This window comes from Marmota marmota, unplaced genomic scaffold (genome assembly GCF_001458135.2).
Source record: "Marmota marmota marmota unplaced genomic scaffold, marMar, whole genome shotgun sequence".
NCBI lineage: Eukaryota > Metazoa > Chordata > Mammalia > Rodentia > Sciuridae > Marmota > Marmota marmota.
In genome coordinates this window covers 13,783,242-13,806,432 of record NW_025999982.1, presented here as the reverse complement: position 1 = coordinate 13,806,432, position 23,191 = coordinate 13,783,242, and the positions used below count along the sequence as shown (strand labels likewise).

At 36.8% G+C, this 23,191-nt stretch overlaps 1 protein-coding gene across 5 annotated transcripts; it reads right to left on the bottom strand.

Moving 5' to 3' along the window:
* Window positions 1-1,379: 1,379 nt before the first annotated feature.
* Window positions 1,380-23,176, bottom strand: Slc25a27 (solute carrier family 25 member 27). 5 transcript variants are annotated; one of them, XM_048805423.1, is made up of 9 exons: window positions 22,862-23,176; window positions 19,876-20,067; window positions 18,095-18,179; window positions 15,175-15,297; window positions 12,626-12,738; window positions 9,644-9,728; window positions 8,143-8,235; window positions 7,029-7,131; window positions 1,380-2,055 (listed from the first exon to the last, which is right to left on the bottom strand). In XM_048805423.1, exons 1-9 carry the CDS (start codon window positions 22,908-22,910, stop codon window positions 1,984-1,986), a joined length of 915 nt encoding a protein of 304 aa, XP_048661380.1. In that variant the 5' UTR covers window positions 22,911-23,176; the 3' UTR covers window positions 1,380-1,983. The 5 variants fall into 5 exon arrangements, with proteins under 5 accessions (XP_048661380.1, XP_048661381.1, XP_015343310.1 ...); XM_048805424.1 differs by having other exon boundaries at window positions 22,512-23,175; XM_015487824.2 differs by having other exon boundaries at window positions 22,821-23,175.
* Window positions 23,177-23,191: the final 15 nt, after the last annotated feature.

Genomic DNA, 23,191 nt, shown 5'->3' with positions numbered 1-23,191 from the left:
ATAAAAAATCAAAATTTCCCCAAAGTTGTTCAATACAGAACACTAGGGATTTAAGCACATAATATACGTTAAGTACATTTGACAAATCAATTACAGATTGGCAAATGCAATGGAAAAATAGAAAACCTAAAGAGGATTTGAAGAGATTAAAATACACATTTTGCAACAATAAGCCACTGCATATTATTATATCACATTATAACATATTTGAAGTGTACTTCCCCCTCTTAAAATGGCAGTGATTATACATTAGTGCAACCACAGAGCACTTGTAAAATTGTTTCTGTCCAGCAACATCCAACATCATCCGTGTTCATCATAACAAATTCTATTCTCTTAGTTCCAGGGTCTTTCTTGGGCCTGAGCTTTTTCAGTTTTCCTATTTTAACAGTTACAGTCTTTTTCCATATGTGCAGCAATCCATCCAGAACTGTCCACTGTCTAAGGATGGGGGAGCATGTGGGATACTGATGAATCTGAAGAAATCTCCTACCTTTCTAAAATAAGAAAAGTGATGGGCGAGAAGTACCAGGGTTTGAACTCAGGGGCACTTGACCACTGAACCACATCCCCAGCCCTATTTTGTATTTTATTTAAAGGCACTGTCTCAAAGAGTTGCTTAGTGCCTTGATGTAGGCTGGCTTTAAACTCATGATCCTCCTGTCTCAGCCTCCTGAGCTGCTGGGATTACAGGCATGTACCACTGTGTCCGGTAAGAAAACTGATTTGGTTCAAAGACTGGATACATGACTATATACCATAGACTGTTTATACTTATGACATTTTTGGCAAGAAAATTTGTCAAACTGAGTAAGATTCAGTAGATTGTGATTTCTTTTTCTTCGTCTCTTCCCTCACTCCCTCTTTCCTTCCCTTAATGTTAGGAAAGCAGGGTAAGAAAGGACACACATCAGAGTTGGCTAACTTCATATCAGTCTTGTTTTTAAAATACCACTGAAAGGCGGATGGTAACAAAGGATGCTTTTTACAAAGGGACCTATGCAGCTGAATTTTAACCAAATCAACTGTGATTCTTTTATTTATTTTTTAGTAGATGGACACAATACCTTAATTTTATTTATTTTTATGTGGTGCTGAGGATGGAACCCAGGACCTCACATGTGCCAGGAAAGCCCTTTACCATTGAGCTGCAACCCCAGCCCCTCAACTGTGATTCATTATAACATTCTTGAAATCCAGTGATAAATCCGTGTTGAAATGGGACATGTAACAAGGCAAATGCTCTTTTCTTTTCTCATCTTGATTCAGAGCCTGTGGCTATCAGGGGAAGTTACTAGCAAGTGTGGTGGAATGCTAACCAATGAACACAGGGCGAAGGATGGGCACTGATAGCAAGCAGCTTTGCTTCACATCCAAACATCATCTCAACTTCACATTTATTTTTTAATCCTCTTTGCAAGAAAATGTACATCCATTTCCTTCAATAGTAGGGAAGCTCAAGATGTTTTTTTCATGAATTTTTACCTCCCTTTAATTTACAATATGTATACTTTACAACAACAGAGGAGTGAATTGTTAAACTTCAATTATAAACACTGACATAACAGGTTAAAAGTATTTCTTAAGCACTACGTATATATTCTTCCATATTCCTATTATCTTCTTCAGCTCTGAGATGCTGGCTCCCTCCTGCTGGCTCCCTCTAAGCAGTCTCTTCAGTACAAACAGCATCTCAAGGGCCAAACCATCTTGCCCAAGATGAAAGTCGTCAGGGTTCCGTTCTTCTTGAGAAAACAGTGTGCTGGGTCTCCTGGGATAGCCTTGTGAGATCCGACCAGATCACTTTTAGACAAAAAGAGGAGTCAAAGAGAACTTGGGTTTCCAAAGAAAAATAAAGTGCTGCCCCCTATAAATCACAGTCTCTGTGGAGTAAGGTGTCTTCCTAAAGAGGTAGAAATAATAGGGGGTGTGTGTTGCAGATGCCCGTATTTCAATAATACTGAACACTGTATCTTTAAGGGCTTAAAATGGACTGACTCCACTCATCTCTCTGATTTTTTCATAAGTAAGCCAGAACACCAATGACCAAGGGGTCTGAAAGATTAACCAAAGAGGTTAGTGCATATTTCAAAGCAAATTATAAATATTCTACATATATGCATATACATCTTTTTTTTGAGTGACAAAGTAATTTTGAATCCATGTAGGCCAAAACCAAATATCTTGTCTTTCATCTTTGTATATCACTTTATAATTTCAAAAGCATTTTCATGTCTTATTTATCACCTATTTCTCTAGTATATGTATAATATGAAGGAAAAGTCATGATGTCCCCATTTAACAGATGAGGACACTGAGGTTTAGCAGTCAAATGCCTACTGACATGGTGCAGAACTAGACCACAGGCTTCTGTTTTCCACTCCCAGGGTTCTTTGAAATAACCACTTCTGGCGATAGCGCTAGAACTCAGATGCCTGAAGTCCAGGCTGGGCCCCTTTACACGTAGTTTGTATATGCAGCATAACAACTAGACTTAAAAACTTGAAAGAAAAATAAAAGATTATTCTTTAAGAGATCATATATAAACCCCCAAACCTGATGTCTCACAACATGTATATAAATATTCACATTAACTAGGGAAAACAGCTTCTATCTCAGAAAGGTTTGACTTTAACCTGAACAAAGGACTTCTAAAAGGAGACAGGTTAGAAGAAGATATAATAAACACTAGTGTGTACACATTGAACACCAAAGGAAACCTTAGATCTAATTCCTGATTGTTTGGTTCTGATCAATACTGACTGGAGAGGAACTCCATCATACTAGAAGAGAGAGAGAAACTTAGGCAATTAGAATACAAATGTATTTGGTTAGGGAGTTTGTAAAGCTGTCATGTGTACTTGTCATATGTTCAGAAATACTGAACATGTTACATTGGTAACCTGAGAATTTACTAAATAGTAAATTTAGAAGAACACATTTTAGTTAATGTATGAAGACATAAAATAAATAATGATTATAAAGCTGTAAAGATACCATATTCTTGGGACAACCAAAGTGAAGTGAACCAAAGATCTAACTGTAGTCAGATCAAGGAGGGTGTGCACTTAGTTTAAAGAATGAAACATGCAATCACTCCTAATTGCTGTGGTGATTGGATTTCTTCTTCATGTTAAAGACAACACTATATTATCAAAATCATACTCAAACAAAGTAAAAATTAACTAGGACTGAGCCCAACAAGGTCATACCACCTCTACCTAGTGGAAGGGGTTGGGGAGAGCTTAGCTGGGTTTTGTATCAAGTTTAAAGAGGGAGATTACATAGCCCAAGAATGTGGTAGGTAAAAAATGAGTGAGGTTTTCCTGAGTCTCTGCACAGGAGTGCATGCAGACACTGTTTACTTATTGATTTCCTCGATGGCATAATTATGATCACTGTAAATAATCTAAGTGTAGACGAACCTATGCTGTTTCCTCTAGTCTGCCTTTTGCACAACTACTGGAATAAAAGCAGAATGCTTTGCCATGCCTGTTATTGTGCAGCTGGACACAGAAGAGCTCTCTTGAGTTGATATTCTGAAATATTAAGTCTATAAATAGGCTCTTCCTGTGGTGATTCTGTGGTAAGCCAGCAACCTTCTAATTATAACTTGGGCCACCATATAGCCTGAATTCCAGAGGAAGCCTGCTGGCCTGAGGTCATCAACACCTGGATGACTTGCTCTATGTGTAGTGCACTGAATATTCCAGGTGCTTTGGTCTAATCACCAGTTTCAATGAGTTCAGCTAGGTGAGTCTGTATTGTCAAGACCAATTTACTTGGAAGTGTTCATGAGTCAGGCTTCTGAGCTCAGACTCATGCACTGTGGAAAATCAGCATGCAATGGTACCCTGGTGATCTTTGCTGGTTAGCCATCCTTTCTTTGCTAATACCTCTCCATCACTACATATTATTTCTATTGTGTTAGAATTTCTGTAAACTAACTGCAGGGTCTTGAGCAACTCAGTTTACTGCATTAGTAAGAAGCAGGAGGTTTTGAATTGAACAAACCTGCCAGCAATGTAGCTCTGCCATGTACTAGCTGTATGAATTTCAGTAAGTTTCTTAAACATTTAGCCATGTTTTCTTATCTGAAAAATGAGGATAACACTACCTGCTTTACTGGGTTCCTAAAAATAGAGTCTAACAATAATTAATGTATGCAAAGAGCTTTGAACATATTTAATACTCTTTTGTCATCTATATTTCCTAAATCTCACATATAAAGAGAATGCATCTACATTAAATGTACTTGTAAAATCTTCCTGCCCCTCATCCTGACTGATCCTAACTTAATGTTTTGGCAATGTATCACCTGAACTAGAAACATAAAAATCCCATTTTGTTTTTTCTGCCCCTTGCCTTCCATATATAATCAGTTACAAAGTCCTATGGCATTAACCATAAGTGTCCTTAGAATGTTTTCCTTCCGTTTTGTACAGTGATTTCTTGGTTAGACCACTATCAAAACTTTCTTATGCCACAGTTTTACATATGTCATCTCTACTATGTTCACAGTAATCTTAGTGTGTTGTTCCCATGATTACACAGGTGCTTACTGACTGCAGGATCACCCCTAGACCACTAAGCTTGGCCTTCAAGGTCTTTTCCATCTGGGTCCTTAGGGAGATCTTCAGCCTCATCTCCTGCTACCTCCCACTGAAGACCTTGTCTCCAGACACACTGAATTGCTGACAGTTTTTCACACTCACCGGGCACACACATAACATGGTGCCCAGGTTCACATTGCTTCCTCCTATTTCTCTTGACCAATATGTACTGAGGCTTCAAAAACAGCTCTGCATAGAGTTTTGTTAGTTTCAGATTAGGTTACAGCCATTTCTATTATATAAGCCATGTTCCCACAGGGTATTGTTCATACCACTGACAGGTACTAATGCAACCCCTGATGCTACCTCCTCCAGAATCAGGCTGCCTGGATTTGACACTGGATTTGTCAGTGGTATGAATATTAGTTAACAGCCATTTTAGCCTTGCCAAGTTATTCAGACTACATTTTTATGTCCTCCTCTATAAATGGGGAACAGGAGACCAACTTACTGCAGAAATTGTGGGGCAAATTCAATAAGTTAAGTCATAAAAATAACTAGCACAGTTTTCATCATATACCAAGTGTTTCTGTGATATGTATTTAGAAATATATATCATTACTAGGATTTTAACTACCTACTTAACTTCTAAGTTTTGTTATAAGCTCCTCTAGCACAAAGATTCTTATTCATTAGTATATTAGCTATGCCTGTGATAATGTCTGATTAATGTAAGTCAAAACAAAACCTACTTTTTCAGTTTTGAGATAATACCAAGGTACTGCATAATCAAGACCACCAAAATAATGTTTGTGCGTTTTTTAAACTCTACTACATTTTTTAAATTTTTTAATTTTTTTTCTAGTACATTTTGTATCAGTTATTGCTTTGAGCTATTATTTTGGTTATTAATTCCATGTTAATAAACATCTACTGTCCCTTAATAATCATTTATTCCCAGAGCTTCAATTACCATCTATATGTTGGCCGTGCCCAAATCTAAATCTTCATCCCCAATTCTCTTGTAAGGTCCAGACCTATATATTAAATTATTCATCTAGACCTTTCCACTCAAATGTGCTATGTGTATCCAAACCTCCCAGATCTAAAACTAAACTCGTTTTACTCCCAAACTGTTTTCCTTGCAAATAATCCCCGTTTGGAGATATTATATCAACCTTGATTGCTCAGGGCCTGACTTTTCTTATGTTCTCCTCCATTCCCCTATCCTCATCCCGTTGGTCACATTTCTACTTCCTAAATTCCACTTTATTAAGCATCTTCTGTCCCATAACCAACTCTCATCTAAGCCACTATTATCCTCATTTATCACTACTCTAGACTTTTCTCAGCCCAGGAAAGCTAGAAGAATCTTTCTAAAAATGCAGATTTAATCAAGCCAATGGCCACCACTGTAGGGTTCAGGTGGCCCTCCTGAATCAAGCCTTTCACTCTCTGCCTGGGGGCCCTGTGCCTTGGCCTGCTGGGCTTCCTTGTACTCATCACGCTGTCTTGTCTACTCCAACTATGGCTCTCTACAGAGTGCTCCTTTCTGTCCCTTTTACCTGGCCAAGTTGTACTCATTACTCCAATATCAGTTACAAAGCCTTCTAAGAACCAGAGGGTTTTTCTTAACTTCCCAGGGTAGGCCATACTTGTTTGTTACACATTTCTATAGCACAAGAGCTCTTCCTGTAACACTCATCACTTCCAGTCTCTTATTTAAGGCTAAGCCCTTAGTACAGGGCTTTGCATGAAGTAGGTGTTCAATTAAATATGTATACACATGTACATATATGCTATATATGATTATTAATTTTGATTATTTGACTTTCTAAATCCATAATTCGTCCATTCTTTCAAATATTTTCTAGCTTACAAAAGTCATGAGTACCTTATGTTGTATTTATATTACTTAAACAAATCTAATCCTACATCTTAATTCACTTTAAAATATAAAATATATTATAAAAAATATATATATATATATATATATATATATATGTATAAAAATAACATTTAAACCAAATAAGGATGATATAATGGTTTCTCATGGAGCAGAATTTTAAGGTAATCAGCAGATGTAACATTTGCCATCAAAGTAACAAATTTTGTTTGAAACTGCAAACTTCTCATAGGAAAAATCCCTACTGAAATCAGTATACTTGTCCCAATCTACTGTATTTTAGCTAAATAGACTACTAAAGGTTCTATATTACCAAAAATCTATCCACTGATTTTATAACAGATTACCAATCTATTTGTTAATAGAGGTAACTAATTTAATCTACCAAGAAAGGCAATATGGCTCTGAGGAGAGGTGAAAGAAAACTGAACAAGATTTAAAACAGAAAGGATGGATCTTCAGTTGGGAGAGGGGCCATTCCACAAACCAGAAGAGAAAAGGGAAAATGTTTATAGATTTAAATATAAAGAAAAGAAAAAGGAAGGAAGAAATAAAATGTCCAACTTTACCATTCGTAGCCAAGCCGGTAAAAAGCCTTTATATAGACTCATGAATCCTTCTCCTTGAACAGCCTGAATCAGGCAATCGCTTGATGATTTATACAGAAGTCCCCTAAAAGGGAACAAAAGACCTGTTAAATTTCCTCAGTATAAACAGACACATAAATAAAATTGTCTAAAAGAATATTATAAGTTAAATATTTTCTGCTCATCTTGAACAAATAATATTTGTGGTCTTAAAGATATAGATAGCTTCATTTGAGCTTAAAGAAATTTTCAAGGCTGACTTCTGATTCATCCACCCTTGATCTTATACTTAGAATTCACTTCATCTGATTTCTTCCAGAGAGGAGGGACTATTTCATATTGACTCAAATTCTCCATGTTACCTGAAAGTGAAAGGCTTTTGAAGAAAGTGCTGTGTAAATGCTCAGCAGAGAATGCTTTCAAAAACTCTTTGAAAAACAAGTCACAATTAATTCCTTGCCTTGAAATAATGGGATTGTTAATTAGCTCATTTCCACAAATACATAGTAGTTTTTCATCAGACAAAGAGGAAGTGATTACATAAAAACAATTTCCTCTTTGACCACAAAAACACATAAATACATTTCTATCAAGAATAATTACAAGCTGGGAGCAGTGGCACATGCCTGTAATCCCAGCGGCCCAGGAGGTTGAGGCAGGAGAATCATGAATTCAAAGTCAGCCTCAGCAATGGCAAGGCACTGAGCACTCAGTGAGACCCTCTCTCTAAATAAAATACAACACAGGGCTGGAGATGTGGCTCAGTGGTCAAGTGCCCCAAGTTCAATCCCCAGTACCTCCCCCCAAAAAAAGGATAACTACATAAAACAGGCACAGTGTCACACGCCTGTAATCCCAGTGACTCAAGAAACTGAGGAAAAGAATCACGAGTTCAAGACAAATCTCAGCAACTTAGCAAGAGAGACCCTGTCTCAAAATAAAATATATATAAAGGGCTAGGGATATAGCTTAGTGGTAGAGCACCCCTGGGTTCTATCCCCAGTATTGCAAAAAAAAAAAAAATACCCAGGAAAGTATCTTCAAAAAATTGTATTCTTATAGACAATCACACAAATATAGAAGAATTTCTCATTACCTTCCTTGTTTATCTCGTGGTTGATTCATTATTCGACTTTTGATGACATCAGCTGGTGTTCCCAGAACAGAAGCTACCAGTCCAGAACATAAACTGTAGATACAAATTAATGAAATTGAAAGATAATATACAAGACCTCCTATATTTTAAGGAAGGGGAATTGATACTTAAAAAGAATGGAATCCTAAATATATTATTATAATATTCTTTATGATGGTGCTCTTTTAGCTTAAGATCAGTGCAAAATTGATTCAGTAAAGAAGTAGAAAGAAAAAGATAATATCAAAAAGAATTTCAGGCAAGGGGCTGGGGTTATGGCTCAGTGGTAGAGTGCTCACCTAGCACATGCTAGGCGCTGGGTTAGATCCTCAGTACCACATACAAATAAACAAATAAAGGTTTTGTATCCAACTAAAATATATATATATATATCAAAGAAAAAAAATGTCAGGCAACAGATCCACACTGAGCACCTCCTGGTACCAGACATCCTTTTAGACCATTAATGAGGCAGGTAGACCCTGACCTGGAAGAGCTTACACTCTACGTGGGGAGAGGCAAAGAAGAGATGAATAATTTCAGATGTTGATAATGCTATAAAAAATAAGATGGAGTAGTGTGAGAGGGAAAAACTAGGTGACAGGCAGGCAGGGAAAAGTTCTAGGGGGTGACAGCATCACTGAGTCACCTTTGTGAAGACCTGAAGGAAGGAACAGCAAAGGACCTGAGTCCAGAGTGCTCCTGGTGTGTGTTAGTAAATATATGTATCTCTAAATATCATTGGTTTGACACTATTTTATATTCTTTGGGGGTTATCTCAATAGCCTAGAGGGATCCAGAATTTGTAAACAAGAACAGAAGCTAAATGAAATGACTCCAATGTTAAGGATAGTAGACATCTAAAAACCAATTCATTCTCATGGGTAATTTGAACTTGTGATATGGAGAGATTGAGGAAATGCCCCTGCTTGGAGTGCTTTTCTTTCTGTTCATCTCTAGAAGAGTCACATTTCTTCAAATTCTTATCTAATTCTGCCTTTGTGAGTCCTTCCAAGTGGTTATTGTTTCTCCCTCCTCTGAACCCTCCAGTGACCATTTTGTTTCAGCACTTACTATGCAGTGTTTTTATACTTGTCTTGTTCTCCTGTTGGTCAGCTCCCTAGGCAGGGGCTGGATGCACTGTTTGTGTGTCAACACAGGGGCCTACACAGCAACTTTAACACAAATTGACCCTGGGATGGCCCCATCAAGTTGTAAATATTTTGGGAGGTTTAATCTGAAATAGCCTTGTGATTTTATCTCTCCTCCCTATTTTAACTGCAATAAAATTTAAAAATATTACTCTTAATGAGTGTACTATCATCCTTCTCTAAGGGTGATACCACTAGATTCCTGATCGAGTGTCCCCAAGTTGGAATTTATGCCACAAAAGCCAGAAAGGGTGATAATATAAAAAGAAAAAAAAAAAAAAAAACAGGGTCATACTAAAACAATCCCTTACCTGGATAAACCATGAGTAATGATATTGTCCTCAAGGGGTGTATTCAATATCAAGTAGTGCTTCACTGTATCGTAAGTGGTTAAATCTGGCAATGGAAAAAGAAGGTTTAAATATTCATTTATGCAACAGTGAATGTCTTTTGCGTAAAGAGTATACTGGCTTGTGGCAGGAATGTGTACCGGAATGAAATATAGCATTCATCCAGGCAGAGGATGGAGGAAGAGGAAAAGAGGAAGAGGTGACACTTGGATGTATCATTTGAATACCTGAATCCAGCTATGACTAACCTGAGCTCAACCCCTGGAATTTTTAGCCAACTAATAAATTCATTTTGGGGTCAAAGTTAGGTTGAGTTGAGACTCCATCATTTATAAACAAGTGGCTCCACGGATGGAGAGAAGCATTTAAATTCGTGCTATATCTATAAGAATACATTGCCTAGACTTGGTGACTATTTAGAAATAAGAAACAAATGAAACGAAGAGCCAAAAGTCATGCCTAGGTTTCTCACTTGTATAGCAGAAGGGATTGTTTTATATTTTGATATTATAAAGAATGGAAACAAAGATGGTTTTATATAGAGCCTGATTTTGACACATTCAAAGGAATATACTTAAGATACCCCAAAAAAGATTCTGAGTAAGTAATTAGAATTTGGAAGAGAAATCTGGGCAATAATCTTAGGCAACAAATTGATAAACTACAATCAGAAAGGTTCTCTGAAAACCAAAATATCCAGTAATAATGTGATATACTAGACACAAATTGATAGAATAGCAAAACAGAAAATAGATTTACTTCCTTTAAGTGATACACTACTGGAATCCTTGAAAGTGCTCCTTATAAATTTCTTAGAATCATATAATTGGATTTAGAAAGGATTCTTTCATTGACTAATTCATCAAATGTTTAATGACTAATTCATCAAATGTTTAATGCATGAAAGATGGGGAAAATAAAGATGAATAAACACACAGTCCTTGCCTTCAAGAGGCTTGTATCTAGTGGAACAGGCTCGTATCTAGTGGAACATTCAGACATTAGAAAGCAATGAAATGAGCTACAAGCAGCAGAAATAGGCACAGGGAACTATAGAAACACACAAAAGAGCATCTAAGATAACATGCTGTGGTTAAAGGGATTGTGGAAGGTTCTGGAACAATACATTGGTGGAGAAGAATTCTTCAGACAAGAATATTACTCTTAATAGAGGATCTGTGAAGGAAAACTAAGCAGAAGAACAGGGAAGAGGACAGAAAGGAGAGGGGTGAAGAAGAGCTATGCATGTGCAGGAAGTGGAACCTTTTGGCTCATGACTTGTTGCTTCACTCTTTCCAACAGGATCAATGAACCGTTCAGTTCTCTGAAAGCACAAGGCAAATCCTACAGACCATCTACATCATGCGCCAAAATTCCCACTTTGTTCTGTGGGTAATGAGAAGCCAGTGCCAGGTTTTAGGGGCATCATAACATGTTCATTTCCTTGCTTTGGATGACTCACTCTGGATGCTGGGTACAAATTTGGATGGGGAGACCAGATGGATGGCTGTGGCAGTGGTCTAGTTGAGAGGTTCTGATGGTTGGCACTGTGGAAATGGTTACTTTAAGGATAATAGGTGCATTCTGGAGAGGGGGAAACTTTTAAGAACTCAGAAGATGGTAGTGGTGAGTGTGAAGGCTGCCTTCTCATGCACAAACATGACTGACTGCTCTCAGAGATGAAACCAAGGAGGGCAGGAATGAGGCTTTCTTTTCTGCACCTCAAATTCTGTGCTCTTGTTTTTCGAAACAGGAAAGATCAGCAGCTTCCTTTTTTCACCGTTGCTGTGACCTTTCCTATATTTACTTCCTATGAAATTTTTGTCTTCCTTTTGCTATATGTGCATCAGCATCTATGGTTCACATCTTTCTCTATTATCAGTTAACAACTGATTATCTCAGTCTGATGATGGCTGTGCTGTTAACCTCTTCTTACAAAATATTTTAACATGTTCTATATTTTGAAGTTAAAATTGCTCTCTTAATGGAGTCACCTATCAACCTATAATTTATTTTTTTTTCAGTAATGTTGTGTTTATTTTTTTAAAATTTGTTCTTTTAGTTATACATGATAGTAGAATGCATTTTGACATATTATACCTACATAGAGTATAACTTCCCATTCTTCTGGTTGTACATGATGTGGAATTACACTGGTTATGTATTCATATATGAACATAGGAAAGTTATGTCTGATTCATTCTACTATCTTTCCTATTCCCATTCCCCTTCCCCTCCCTTCATTCCTCTTTGTCTAATCCAAAGTACTTCCATAATTTCTTTATTTAAAAAATACTTTTTCTCTCATATTTTCTCTAATGTTCAATGTAACTAAAAACTTCACCAGTAGAATATATTACTATTTTAATAGCATGTCTTAAATAAAAATAAATTAGTATTTTTCTGAGGTATCTTTTTAAAAAATTTAATGTTCTTCCAGCTTTATTCAGGTCTAACTGACAAATAAAAATTGTTCATATTTAAGGCATAAGAAAAGAAACTGAGAACTGAAAATGAGAAGCGAAGGGTAGAAATGAATAAGAGATTGTTTACTTTCCTGGCCTGGGTGCCAGTCTGAACAAGGTGGATTATATAGGAATAGGAGGATTGCCAAGGGTAAGGATTTGGACATTGTAGATATAATGACCATCAATCTTAAAAGGAGGTAAGGATTAGAGAGAAGATTAGAAATAGTTTGGTCTTTTCTCCTTATTTCCATAATTGGTTTTTCTTAAGAAGAAAATCCTTGTCATACATTACTGTAGAATAAGGTAAAAATATTCCAGGAAATATATTCAATTATAATAAACATAAAACATATGGAGCCTGTGGCTGATATATGTTATTATAAATAATGAAATAAAAATGTTCATATCCCTGATACAAGAGCATGCAAGAATTAAGTTGTTTGAACTTCTCAGAATTCAATAAAGTTTTCATTACCTCCCATATTCACCAGTGCTGCTCTTTGTATATTGGGGACCCAGCCTGCCCACAGCCCACGTATTCCTCCTTCAGCTAAGATTTTTGCAAAAGCATGATGCACACCACGGAATCTAAGGAGAATAATAATGAAATGTGAAAAGTTGGTGTACTCTTGAGAATGGAATGCAATCCAATAAGCTTCTCCTATAACTGTTATAGAGTAAAATAACATTTACTCAGAATTGTTAGAAATTAAAGGAATTCATGTAAGTCTAATATGCAGATAAACTTATTAATCCTTTAGAACACCAACATTTGATTTAAACATTTTTAATACAAATCATGATAAGTTGTGTCATCTTCTCAGATTATTAAAAAAGATCAAAATATCTTTCTTGACATATCATTGGTAGGCATATTAAATATAGGAGGAAACAGTGACAGTCAGAACTTCTGGATGCCTCTTACTAATGTTGCAGGGGACGTGCAAATTTTTAAAATTTGTCAAACAACATTAAAAAAAACATTGATTCTTAGGGCTAAAAATGTAGCTTAACAGTAAGGCCCTTGCCTAGCATGTGCAAGACCCTGGGTTAGATGTCTAACATCACAGTAAAAAATAAAAAATAAAACAAACAATAATAATAAAAAAGAAAATCACTCTCCTATAACTTCATAAAAGAAAGAATATTTATAGATCAAAAGTAGAATGCGCAATATTCTAAGAATTTTTAAAATTAAATGATTTGAGCTTTATGAAAATTTGCTATCCTATCTTTATTTTGCTCACATTTCTGTAGACAGGTGAAAAATGGTGCTGAAGCATGAATCAAATCTGGGAGCCTCTGATGTAAAAGAAAAGTCTGGGCTTGATATGGACAGAAAAAAATCTGGAGTCAAACGTCACATTTACCACTTACCAGCTGTATGGATTTTACTAAGGTATTTTACTCTTTGAATCACATCAAAAATATGACATTCTTGAGATGCATAATTGCTATTATACTACAAGGAATCACAAATGATCACTGTAGCTAAAATGTATTGTACCTTTACTAAGTAGCAGTCACTTTATACATGAGATGCATTTTAATCTTGAAAGGTTTCTGAGGTATGTGTATTATTATTCCAATTTATATGTGAGGAAACTGAGGCTAGAATGGTTAAGGAATTTGACTACTATTACAGAGCTAAAATGTAGTAAAGCTTGAGGCTGGATTGGACCCTTGGGCTGATCCCAAGGATTATGCTGTTTACTACAACATTAAGTATAGTCAAACCCAAAATTTCCAGCGTTAGGGATAAAAAAGAGGATTAAAACCCTGGGGAATCAGTTTAAAACATAGCTTTTTATTTTGGTACCGGGGATTAAACTCAGGAGCATTTGACCACTGAGCCATATCCCCAACCCTATTTTGTATTTTACTTAAAGACAGGGTCTCACTGTGTTGCTTAGCGCCTCACTTTTGCTGAGGCTGGCTTTGAACTCCCAATCCTCCTGCCTCTGCCTTCCCAACACTTTTCTCTCCAGTCAAGGCTACATCACTTCTCTCTATTCAAAGTCATTAGAAGTTGTTACAAAATGACCAAATGGGGCTCTGTAAACTCCTCGTTTAAGTCAGAGTTGTGTCTTTTCTCCTCTGCTAGGCATCTACCCATTTTCTGAAGGCTGAAGGGGAGATGGGGCAATATCAGCCCAACCTCATCCTCCAGCATCTGCTAGACAAGAAGTGAGTACAGAGAAGTGGTCAGGGGTGGCCTCCTAAAGATGGTTCCAAACCCTCCTCCTCCACCTCTGGCTTTGCTGCAGACCTGGAGGATTCAGACTCCACTCAGGTTATCCTGCACTTCCCTCTTTCCTGGAAATGATCTATCTATATGCAAAATTTGGCCCTTTCCCAGGGGAAACTGGCTAAGTGGCTCTTCTAATAAACTGCCCTTTGAGGAAAGGCTGACTTTGCTAATATAGGCTAATGTAATGGGAAGATTTTATATCACAGAGGCATAATTTAAAAAAAAATCTTCCTTAAAGGGCCTTAGAATGTAGGGGGAATTAGATTAGAGAAGACCATGGGAACATAAGATTGACCTTGTTAATTCCCTTCTTTCTGGAAGACAGCAAGAAAAGCAATGTTATGCAGCTAGGCATGTTTACCATCACGAAAACCTTTTGAGAGAACCCCTTTTAAAGATGAAAATAGACTGGAAATGTTAAGTGAATGACACCATACAAACCATAGTGGCAAAGCTGGGGTGCATAACAGGGCAAACCTTAATAATAAAATTCTTTATATCAACCTGCAATAGGAGACAAATCTAACAATGTTGGCTGGGATAGCAGCAAAGAGTTATGAACACATGACAGAGAAGATAGACACTTTGTCATGCAAAGAAAAGATATAGCTCAGCTCTCCTCTTCATAAATATAGCTTCCAAATTAAAAAAAAAAACAGTATTAATACCTTTACTGAATACTGGATTGGAAAAAATATAAATCCATTAAATAAATATTCAAAATATGATGATATCAAAGGGAAGCAAAAGCACCAATTAACTGGAAAACTTACCTCAGTGGTTTTCCTTCAAGTTTCCTTTTTCCTTCCATTTGCATCTGAACCTTCACTAGGTCAGCTGGGTTGGCTAAAAATTGGCCGATAACACCAGCCATCATCCCTCCAATGACTGACTTCCTAATTGTAAAAAGAGACATTGTTTTTAAAGTTGCCATTAATTTCACAAATTTTACAGTGAACCAGTACTAAGCTGGGACAGGCCCTGGGTAATAAATTTAAGACAAAGTGAAAAAAAAGGATATACCCAGATGAACCACAGAGAAAAAAATAGATGGTTTGGTTGTTTAGTGACAGGAGGGTAAAGGACCAAAAGGAACTAAAATTAAGATTTGCACTTTCAGATCTTACATGGCCTGAAATCCAAAGGAAAGGGTGGATGCTTCTAAGATATAAACAATAACATAAAAAAATGTTATTGCAGAGAAAAACTTGAATCATTTAGCTGTAGTTTAATTCTGACTATCAGATGAGAAAAACAGCAGAGATGTAATCAACCTCATAGAAATGGGTACACCAAATTTTTTAAACTACTACTTTAGTAGTTTTCCAAGTGAAGGGCTTTGAAAATATTGCTCTTTGTGAAGAAACTTTTCCCATTCCTAGTCTAGTCTTTTTCCTCCCCCATCAGCCAACAGTGAGCAAAACTAGACAAAATGACTATAATCATAAATAAGGAGCTGAGTCAACAGATTGCACATGTAGAATTTTTAACCAGTAGTTTACACTACAAAAAGTATAGTCTATAGTAACTTATGTTTCCCTTAACTGCATAAAGATAGTTTTAATTGATTCCCCTTAAATTAATTACTGGGGAGGTTGCGTATGTTTACATGTTTAATGAACACTTATATTTCTTCTTTTGGAAACTATCGACAATCCTGTCCTTATTCTTCCATTGCATTCTCTATATTTTTCATTGATTTGTAGGAGGTCTATTTGTATTATATATAGTAACCTATTTTTTATGGTTTCTGTTTTATATATTCTAAGTGACAGGACATAACATTCATTATCTTATCAACTCCTAAAAATTACAAAAGCTTAATGGTAGCTATTACTTGTATAGCTGAGGAACTGAAGATTTTAAAAAAAAGTGAAGCCCAGGTAACACAGTAGAAGAGTGGAAAATGGAGTTCATCTCTGTCTGATTCTAAATCACAATGTTCTAGGATATGCACTGGGAGGACTAAAGAAGGTACTCTGCTAAAAGACCAGCATAGGTTGGTCACTGGAAGTCACTATGGTTCTTAATAAGCAATGACATGATGACAATATGAGTCTTAGAAAGATTAATGGCATGAAAAAATATGTTATTGCAGAGAAAAACTTGAATCAAAGAGACAGCCTAGAAGTTGAGGGTCCAAACTATATGTGCTGATTTGGAACTGAGCAGCCTGCAGCTGTGGTTGAGATTGCAGGAGTGGAAGAGCACAGCAAACAGGAGGAGAGCAGAGATCCAGTTCAGTGGACACTAGGTGAATAGAAACTGTTCCCAGCATGGTGCTCTTCCCTTGCAAAACAGTGATGACCAAGACTGGTCCTTGACTTTCAAGGAGCCACCTCAGTCTTGCCAGCAGGGAACAGCAGCAAAGAGGCAAAGAAGAAACCAGAAGAGATACTGAAAGAGTCAAAGAGTACAATATCCAGAAAGTCAAAGATGGAGGTACTTACAGGAGTGTCAGAGGAACCTACATTTAAAGGGAAATGAGGATTTGGTAAAAAGTCAATCTGATACATTCTTCATTTTTACATTCTGAGAATGAAGTATATTAGTTTATGTCTTCAAATCCCTAAATTCTTATGCATTTTCCCAAGCTTCTAAATTTGCAATCTAAACATTAGGGAATGAGAATATTCTAATGGAAAATTGTTTGCTAAAACAGGCTTGTTTAAAAAAGACAAATGCTCACAGAATGTATGTTTATTACTATGCCTTCCTTATGCTCCAAAAATAATTAAAAGAGCCCAAAACAAAATTACATAGGAAACTTGCCATTCTCTGTAATTATAAGACTGCCAAATCTACTAACAGGTATTTTTAAAGAAATTTAAAATCATTCAAAAAGGAGGCTAAGTACTGACAGAAAACAAGCAAGCATTTTGCTTAAGTTTAGAGGACTAGATTTTACTATTCTTGTTTTTACTTAATGAAACTTGTACAAAATGAGAATGATGGTTTACTTCCCCTTGACACAGCCTTAAAGAAATGGATCACACACTAACATCTAATAATATAAAAGCCATACACAGTGTGTGTGTGGGCGGAAGCATGCATTAACCACAGGTCAGCTTGCTGGAGGAAGAAAAGTTATTATTTTCATCTGACTAAAATCCAAAGGGAAGAGTGGTTACTTCATTTTTGTGTGTCTTCTTTCTAAGATATATTTTTCATTTAGAAATTTGATTCTGGGATCAGTGATGTCTGAATAAAATATGGGTATACAGGTAACTCAAATGCACTAAACAAGAAAAATTTTAAGGATTTTATCAGATACGTAAAGCCTGACACTTACCAAATCATATCATCAAAAATAGCATTATTCTCAATTTCTAATATTGAGAATTCTAATATTAGAAATTGAGAATAATGTCTTTTGAGTGTTATAACCATAAAATGTACATAATCCAATGGTTTAATGTGTTATATTTATAGTCACCAAACCAAGATAATAATAATAATAATAATAATAGTGCTCCCTTATAATTCTTTCATTATTAAAATATTAAATATTTCTACATATGCATATTATGTCTGTTTACAATTTTCAGTAAACACTATTATTTGGATTTATATTGTAATTATTTGTTTTTTAAGCCTAAGCAATTATAACTGTAACAAATATACAGTTTTACATAAATAGATAAACAGATAGTCTTTGAGGCTATAGCATATTATTTTCAAAACAAAACTTACCAAAGGGGATAATGCTTATCTTCACTTTTGCCAAATACAACCTCCCGGAGATGTTCATATGTGACCATCCGACCTCCAGAGTATACTGTATAAAATAGATCATTAAAAAGGCCAAATTCAGCTCTATGCTGAAAAAAATAAGAGAACAATCTACCCTGACCTAGACACTCTCTCTAGTTGCATCCTTCTCTTATGTAATTTATGTTCCTGAAACAGTCTTCTTGATATTTCTCAAAATGGGGTAGGACCCTCACTGATCTTTCTAGAATAGGTTCTTCCTTCTCTGTTTTGCTAACTCCTCCTAATCTTTCAGAATCCAACTCCAGTATATTTTTTCAGGAAGTGCTCTCCAATCTTTCCCCCAGTATTCTAGGCAAGCATTGCACACTCTCACATAGCAACTATCATACTCATTAGTGATTAACTTGTTCTTCTTGTTGATCCTTCCATCAGAACACAAGCTTCAGGCAGGTTCTGTTTGTTTTTCTTATAATGTCAGATGCCCTCATATGTACCTTGGCACACAACAGGTATTTACATTCAATTAACATATATAATTCACTGAATTTGTTATATTAACATAATGTTTTCAGTAACATTTCAAACTCAAAAAATGAATCTTATTGGTAAAGCAAAGATGGTGGTAAAAAAATACAAATGAAAAGAGGTGAAACACAAAACACTAGCACACAAAGGAGAAAATATTTTAAAAGATGGAAAGTAAAATTATTAAAATCAGCACTTGGTATTCATACAGAGAGCTTTTCTTGATATTTCAGCAAGTTTTAGTCCATATTTTAAGATAATTGTGAATATATGAAGTGTGAAAACCGTAATAGTCTATGCATGCTTGTGGTTATTTCTTGAGAAATATGCTCTTTCTCATCTGACGAATTGCATCTTTAAAAATATGATGCCAGTAAATATTCAGTCTGGGCAATTTTCTGATCAAGGGTCTATCACCATATGCTTAAGGAAACATTATACATGTAAAAGAGAAAAATACTAAAATACCACACCTATCCTGCTTCCACTAAGTTGCTGAGGTTGGCCGCAAACTTGCCATCCTCCTGCCTCAGCCTCCCAAGCCATTGGAATTACAGGTGTGTATCACTATATATAGCCAGTTGCTACTATCTCACCACCTTTATCACTAATGGCCCACAGAGCTAGTTAGGCGCCCTGGGGAAGTAAGGCAGAAGTCACCTATGTTGCCTTTTCCCTGTGGCCAGAAGTGGATGAGGCAGGGATCTCTGCTCTCTTTTAGAGCAGCCTGGTCTCTGATGTATGGGACAGAGGAGATCTGGCATTACAGTAAATATATCTAAATTTTCAAAGAACATTAAAAAAAGGTAAATTTGTGTTTGAAGTTTCTGATGTGAAAGAAAGTAACCATTGTTCATGTTTCTTTTTTCTTAAACCATTAAAAAACTTTTTATTAGGAATATTTTCAAACAGCAAAGTAAATAATATATAACTTACCATTAAAATTTATCAACTGCAAAATGTACTTCATTCTTTTTCTTAATTATTTTGAAGTACTTCCCAGATATCATGATAGTTCATCCCTAAATACTTTAGTATGCATTTCTAAAAATTTAGGATAGTAACTCCTTAGTAACAATAGATAACTTTTTCTTCCTAAGAGATTGATTATATGTTCATTTATCATCAGTAGGGGAAAAAAATTTAGCTGGCTTTTGGATACAGCTAAAAGGAAACACAGAGGAGACAAACACAAGACTCATAACAAACTTACCAGCTAGAATCAAGATAAATACCTACGTGTCTGTAAATGGCGGGCGTCACTCCTTGCCAAAGCTTTAGAAAGCCTTCTTCCTGAATGATTCCTAGGGCGGTGCGCACCATGCCCCTATAGGGGGCAGATTCTCTTGCATTGTCTCCCAACCGAGCAAGAGCAGCTTCTCCTTGCATTTGGAGTCGAGTTTTTGTAAGATCGAGAGGAAAGGTTGCTAACAAAAAACAAACAAGCGAGGGGAAAAAACCCACAACATTCAGAGAAACAAGCAAAAATTCTAAAATCATAGGACTAATGTTTTCCCAAGATTATTGGTTGTCAAATTTTAGAATTACAGATTTTCTAGTCCCATGCCCATGTACTCTAATTTGGCAGACTTACAAGGGTTTCAAATTGATTCTCAGACACTCCCAAATTTAAGAATCAGGGCACCAGAGCAAACTGGATCACCAATCAAAAGTGAAAAAACCCTTGAGTTCTTTTTATTCCAAGATTTCAATCAATAATCTACTTTAGTAACTTTAGTTTTTTCCCTCTACAATGAAAATAAATATCCATATTCTGTGGTGTCCTCCTGATTGCAACCATGATTGTTTAACATCTGTTGTAACTTTAGAACACTGTACTATGTATTCTTATGTACTATCATAAATGCAAGATAAAGCAGAATTTTATAATTTCATGGGTGATTTTTCACATGCAAACGAATCATAGCCCTGATATTTGAGATACAGAAGATTCAATGGAGTTCGTAATGTCTTCTTTTATATAGAAGGGTGGCATGCTCAATATTTCTTAAATTAAGACATATTAGTTGTTTTCCAGCACTGATAAGTTTAAGCGTGGCATATTTGTAGGCTCCTTACAAGTTATCAACTATACTTGTAAAACCTTTTTCTGTTTACATATTGAAGTAGAGATGGATCTTTTACCTTAAAACAGAGTTAAGCTACCTGATCCATATAAGGAAAATCAAGCTTATAACTTGATTTTATTCACATTAGGACAGGTTCATGAACATTACTGACATAAGATTTCAATGATCACCACCTAATACAAATCTTCAACATGCCTTTTCTTTCTTTCTCTCTCTCTCTTCTTCTTCTTCTTTTTTTTTTTTTTTTTGGTCCTGGAGATTGAATCCAGGGTTTACCACTCAACTATGTCCCTGGACCCTTTTATTTTTTGAGACAGGGCCTATGTAAGTTGCCCAGGCAGGCCTCAAATATGCAGTTCTTCTGCCTCAGCCTCCAGAGCAGCTAGGATTAAAGGCCTGTGCCACAGCACCCAATTGAGCACGCCTTTTCTAAGAGGAGACGGAGTGGGGAGAAGGAAAATAATATTAAATATTACCACTTTGGAATATCTTGCCAATAGTTTCCCTGAATCAGAATTAGCTTGTATATGGAGAATTAAGCAATGTTGTATTGACATAAGAACCTGAAGAAAAGTCACAAGAAACAGGAGCCTCTAAGTACAAATTATGCCTCTCAAAATATTTTTTTTTTCTTTCTGGTTACTAGATGTTTTGGGGTCTGATCCTGAATCAATTTGTAAAACCTTGAATCAATTTGTAAAATTTGTACTCAGAATCATCCAATATTGTGAATCCCTTGCTTCCCATCTCCATTCCCCACACAGTTCTCTCCCTGAATTTTTTACAATAGCAGTCTTCCTGCACAAAAAGCCATTGAGTCATAAGGAGAAACATCAGTTAAAAAACAAACTGGAAATACATCTAATTATTCAGCAATCTCACTTTAGATTTCTTTTAAAGTTGATGAATTTTATTTCAGGAAAAACAATGAAAAATAAAATCCCTCCATCAGCTTTGAGAGGAAAGGACAGGGTAGGGGCAAAGGGCAAGTGTGAGAGTACAAAAGACAAACAACAGCATGTGCTGGCTCTGCCAGAAATGCAAAATAAACTCATGTTAGAACAGGACTAACATTCACAAATGATTAATGCATCAGAGGTATTCCTCTTTTGTGTGTGTGTGTGTGTGTGTGTGTGTGTGTGTGTGTGTTTAGTGGGCAAGAAAATGTAAGGGTAATCTTGAAATACACAGTTAAAGCTTCACAGGGAACACACAGGCACTCTACTCACAAAACCCTTGGAAGAAACACCACCTGATCATGCAAGGGCATCATAATTTCCCTCTGGGTGGTCTCTCAAAGTTTGCTCTGACTCACTTAGCAGATCAAACAGTTCTTCTAGGCTCTTATGATAACCTAAAAATAGCTTCATCATAATAAGTAGCACATTGTAATTGTCTTTCTCTGCATGTCTTCCCACCAGCCTTGTAAGAAGGTCAGAACAGGAACTGTTCAACTGTATATCCTCAGGCCCTACTACTGTAGTAATTACAATGATGTCGCAATTAATAGGTGCCCTGCCTTGAATTTAGTATTTACATATCATTGACTTCTCAGGATCCTTCCTGTAAAGTAAACACAATATAGATGAGTTCAACTCAAAGAGGTCAGGTAACTGGAAGATGTTAAATCCATGCTCAACAATGAATGGTTAATAATTGAAGTCCCACAAGGTAAATCCACAACTTGGATTTAAAAGACAATGAGACTAAGTGTGTAAATCTTGTCAGAGATGATCCCAATAAGGATGAAAAATGTATTTTTTTAAAAAGGCCATCCTTACCAAAAGGAAAATGATTCATTGAGAGGAATGACAGCTTATGAAGCTTCTAAAAGTATACATTCGGACACAACAGCACATCTCTAAGGGAGATTAGACGAAATTGGACCGAAAGCACCTCAGAGACCTTCAATTCCTTCTCCCAAAGCTGGCCTTGCCTCCACCCTGCTGCTTTGGCCAGGCAGGCGTGCAAGAAGAGGGCGCAACCTCTTGGGATGCACACAGCCTGGAGCGAAGCAGCGCGCCCATCCCTCCCCCAGCGCCACGGCGCGGCGACTTGCCGAGGAGGCCCAGGTGTGGGCGGCCGGGTACCTAGCTCGGCCACTGTAGCCGCGCAGCCGGACAGTACGAACTTGCTTGCTCGGGGCCATCTCTGGGCGAGTGGCAAAAGCCTCTCCTCATCCTCCGGGTTAGACATTCAGCAGCAGGTGTGGACGACAATCCACCCCTTCTCGCCGGTGCACCCGCTGCGCTGGCCTGCCAACTTGCCACGGCGGCCCCTTCTCAACCCGCAAGCGGTCGGGTAGAGACCATTTCCCCCAGAAAGGCTCGGTGAACCCGCGCCTTCCTAGCAGCCCCAAACTACAGTGGTCCAGCGGCCCCAGTCAAGAGCCGAAAAACAAAGCGGAGCTATGAGGCTTCTGGGAAATGTAGTCCGCCGGACTCCGCGACTTCTCTGATTG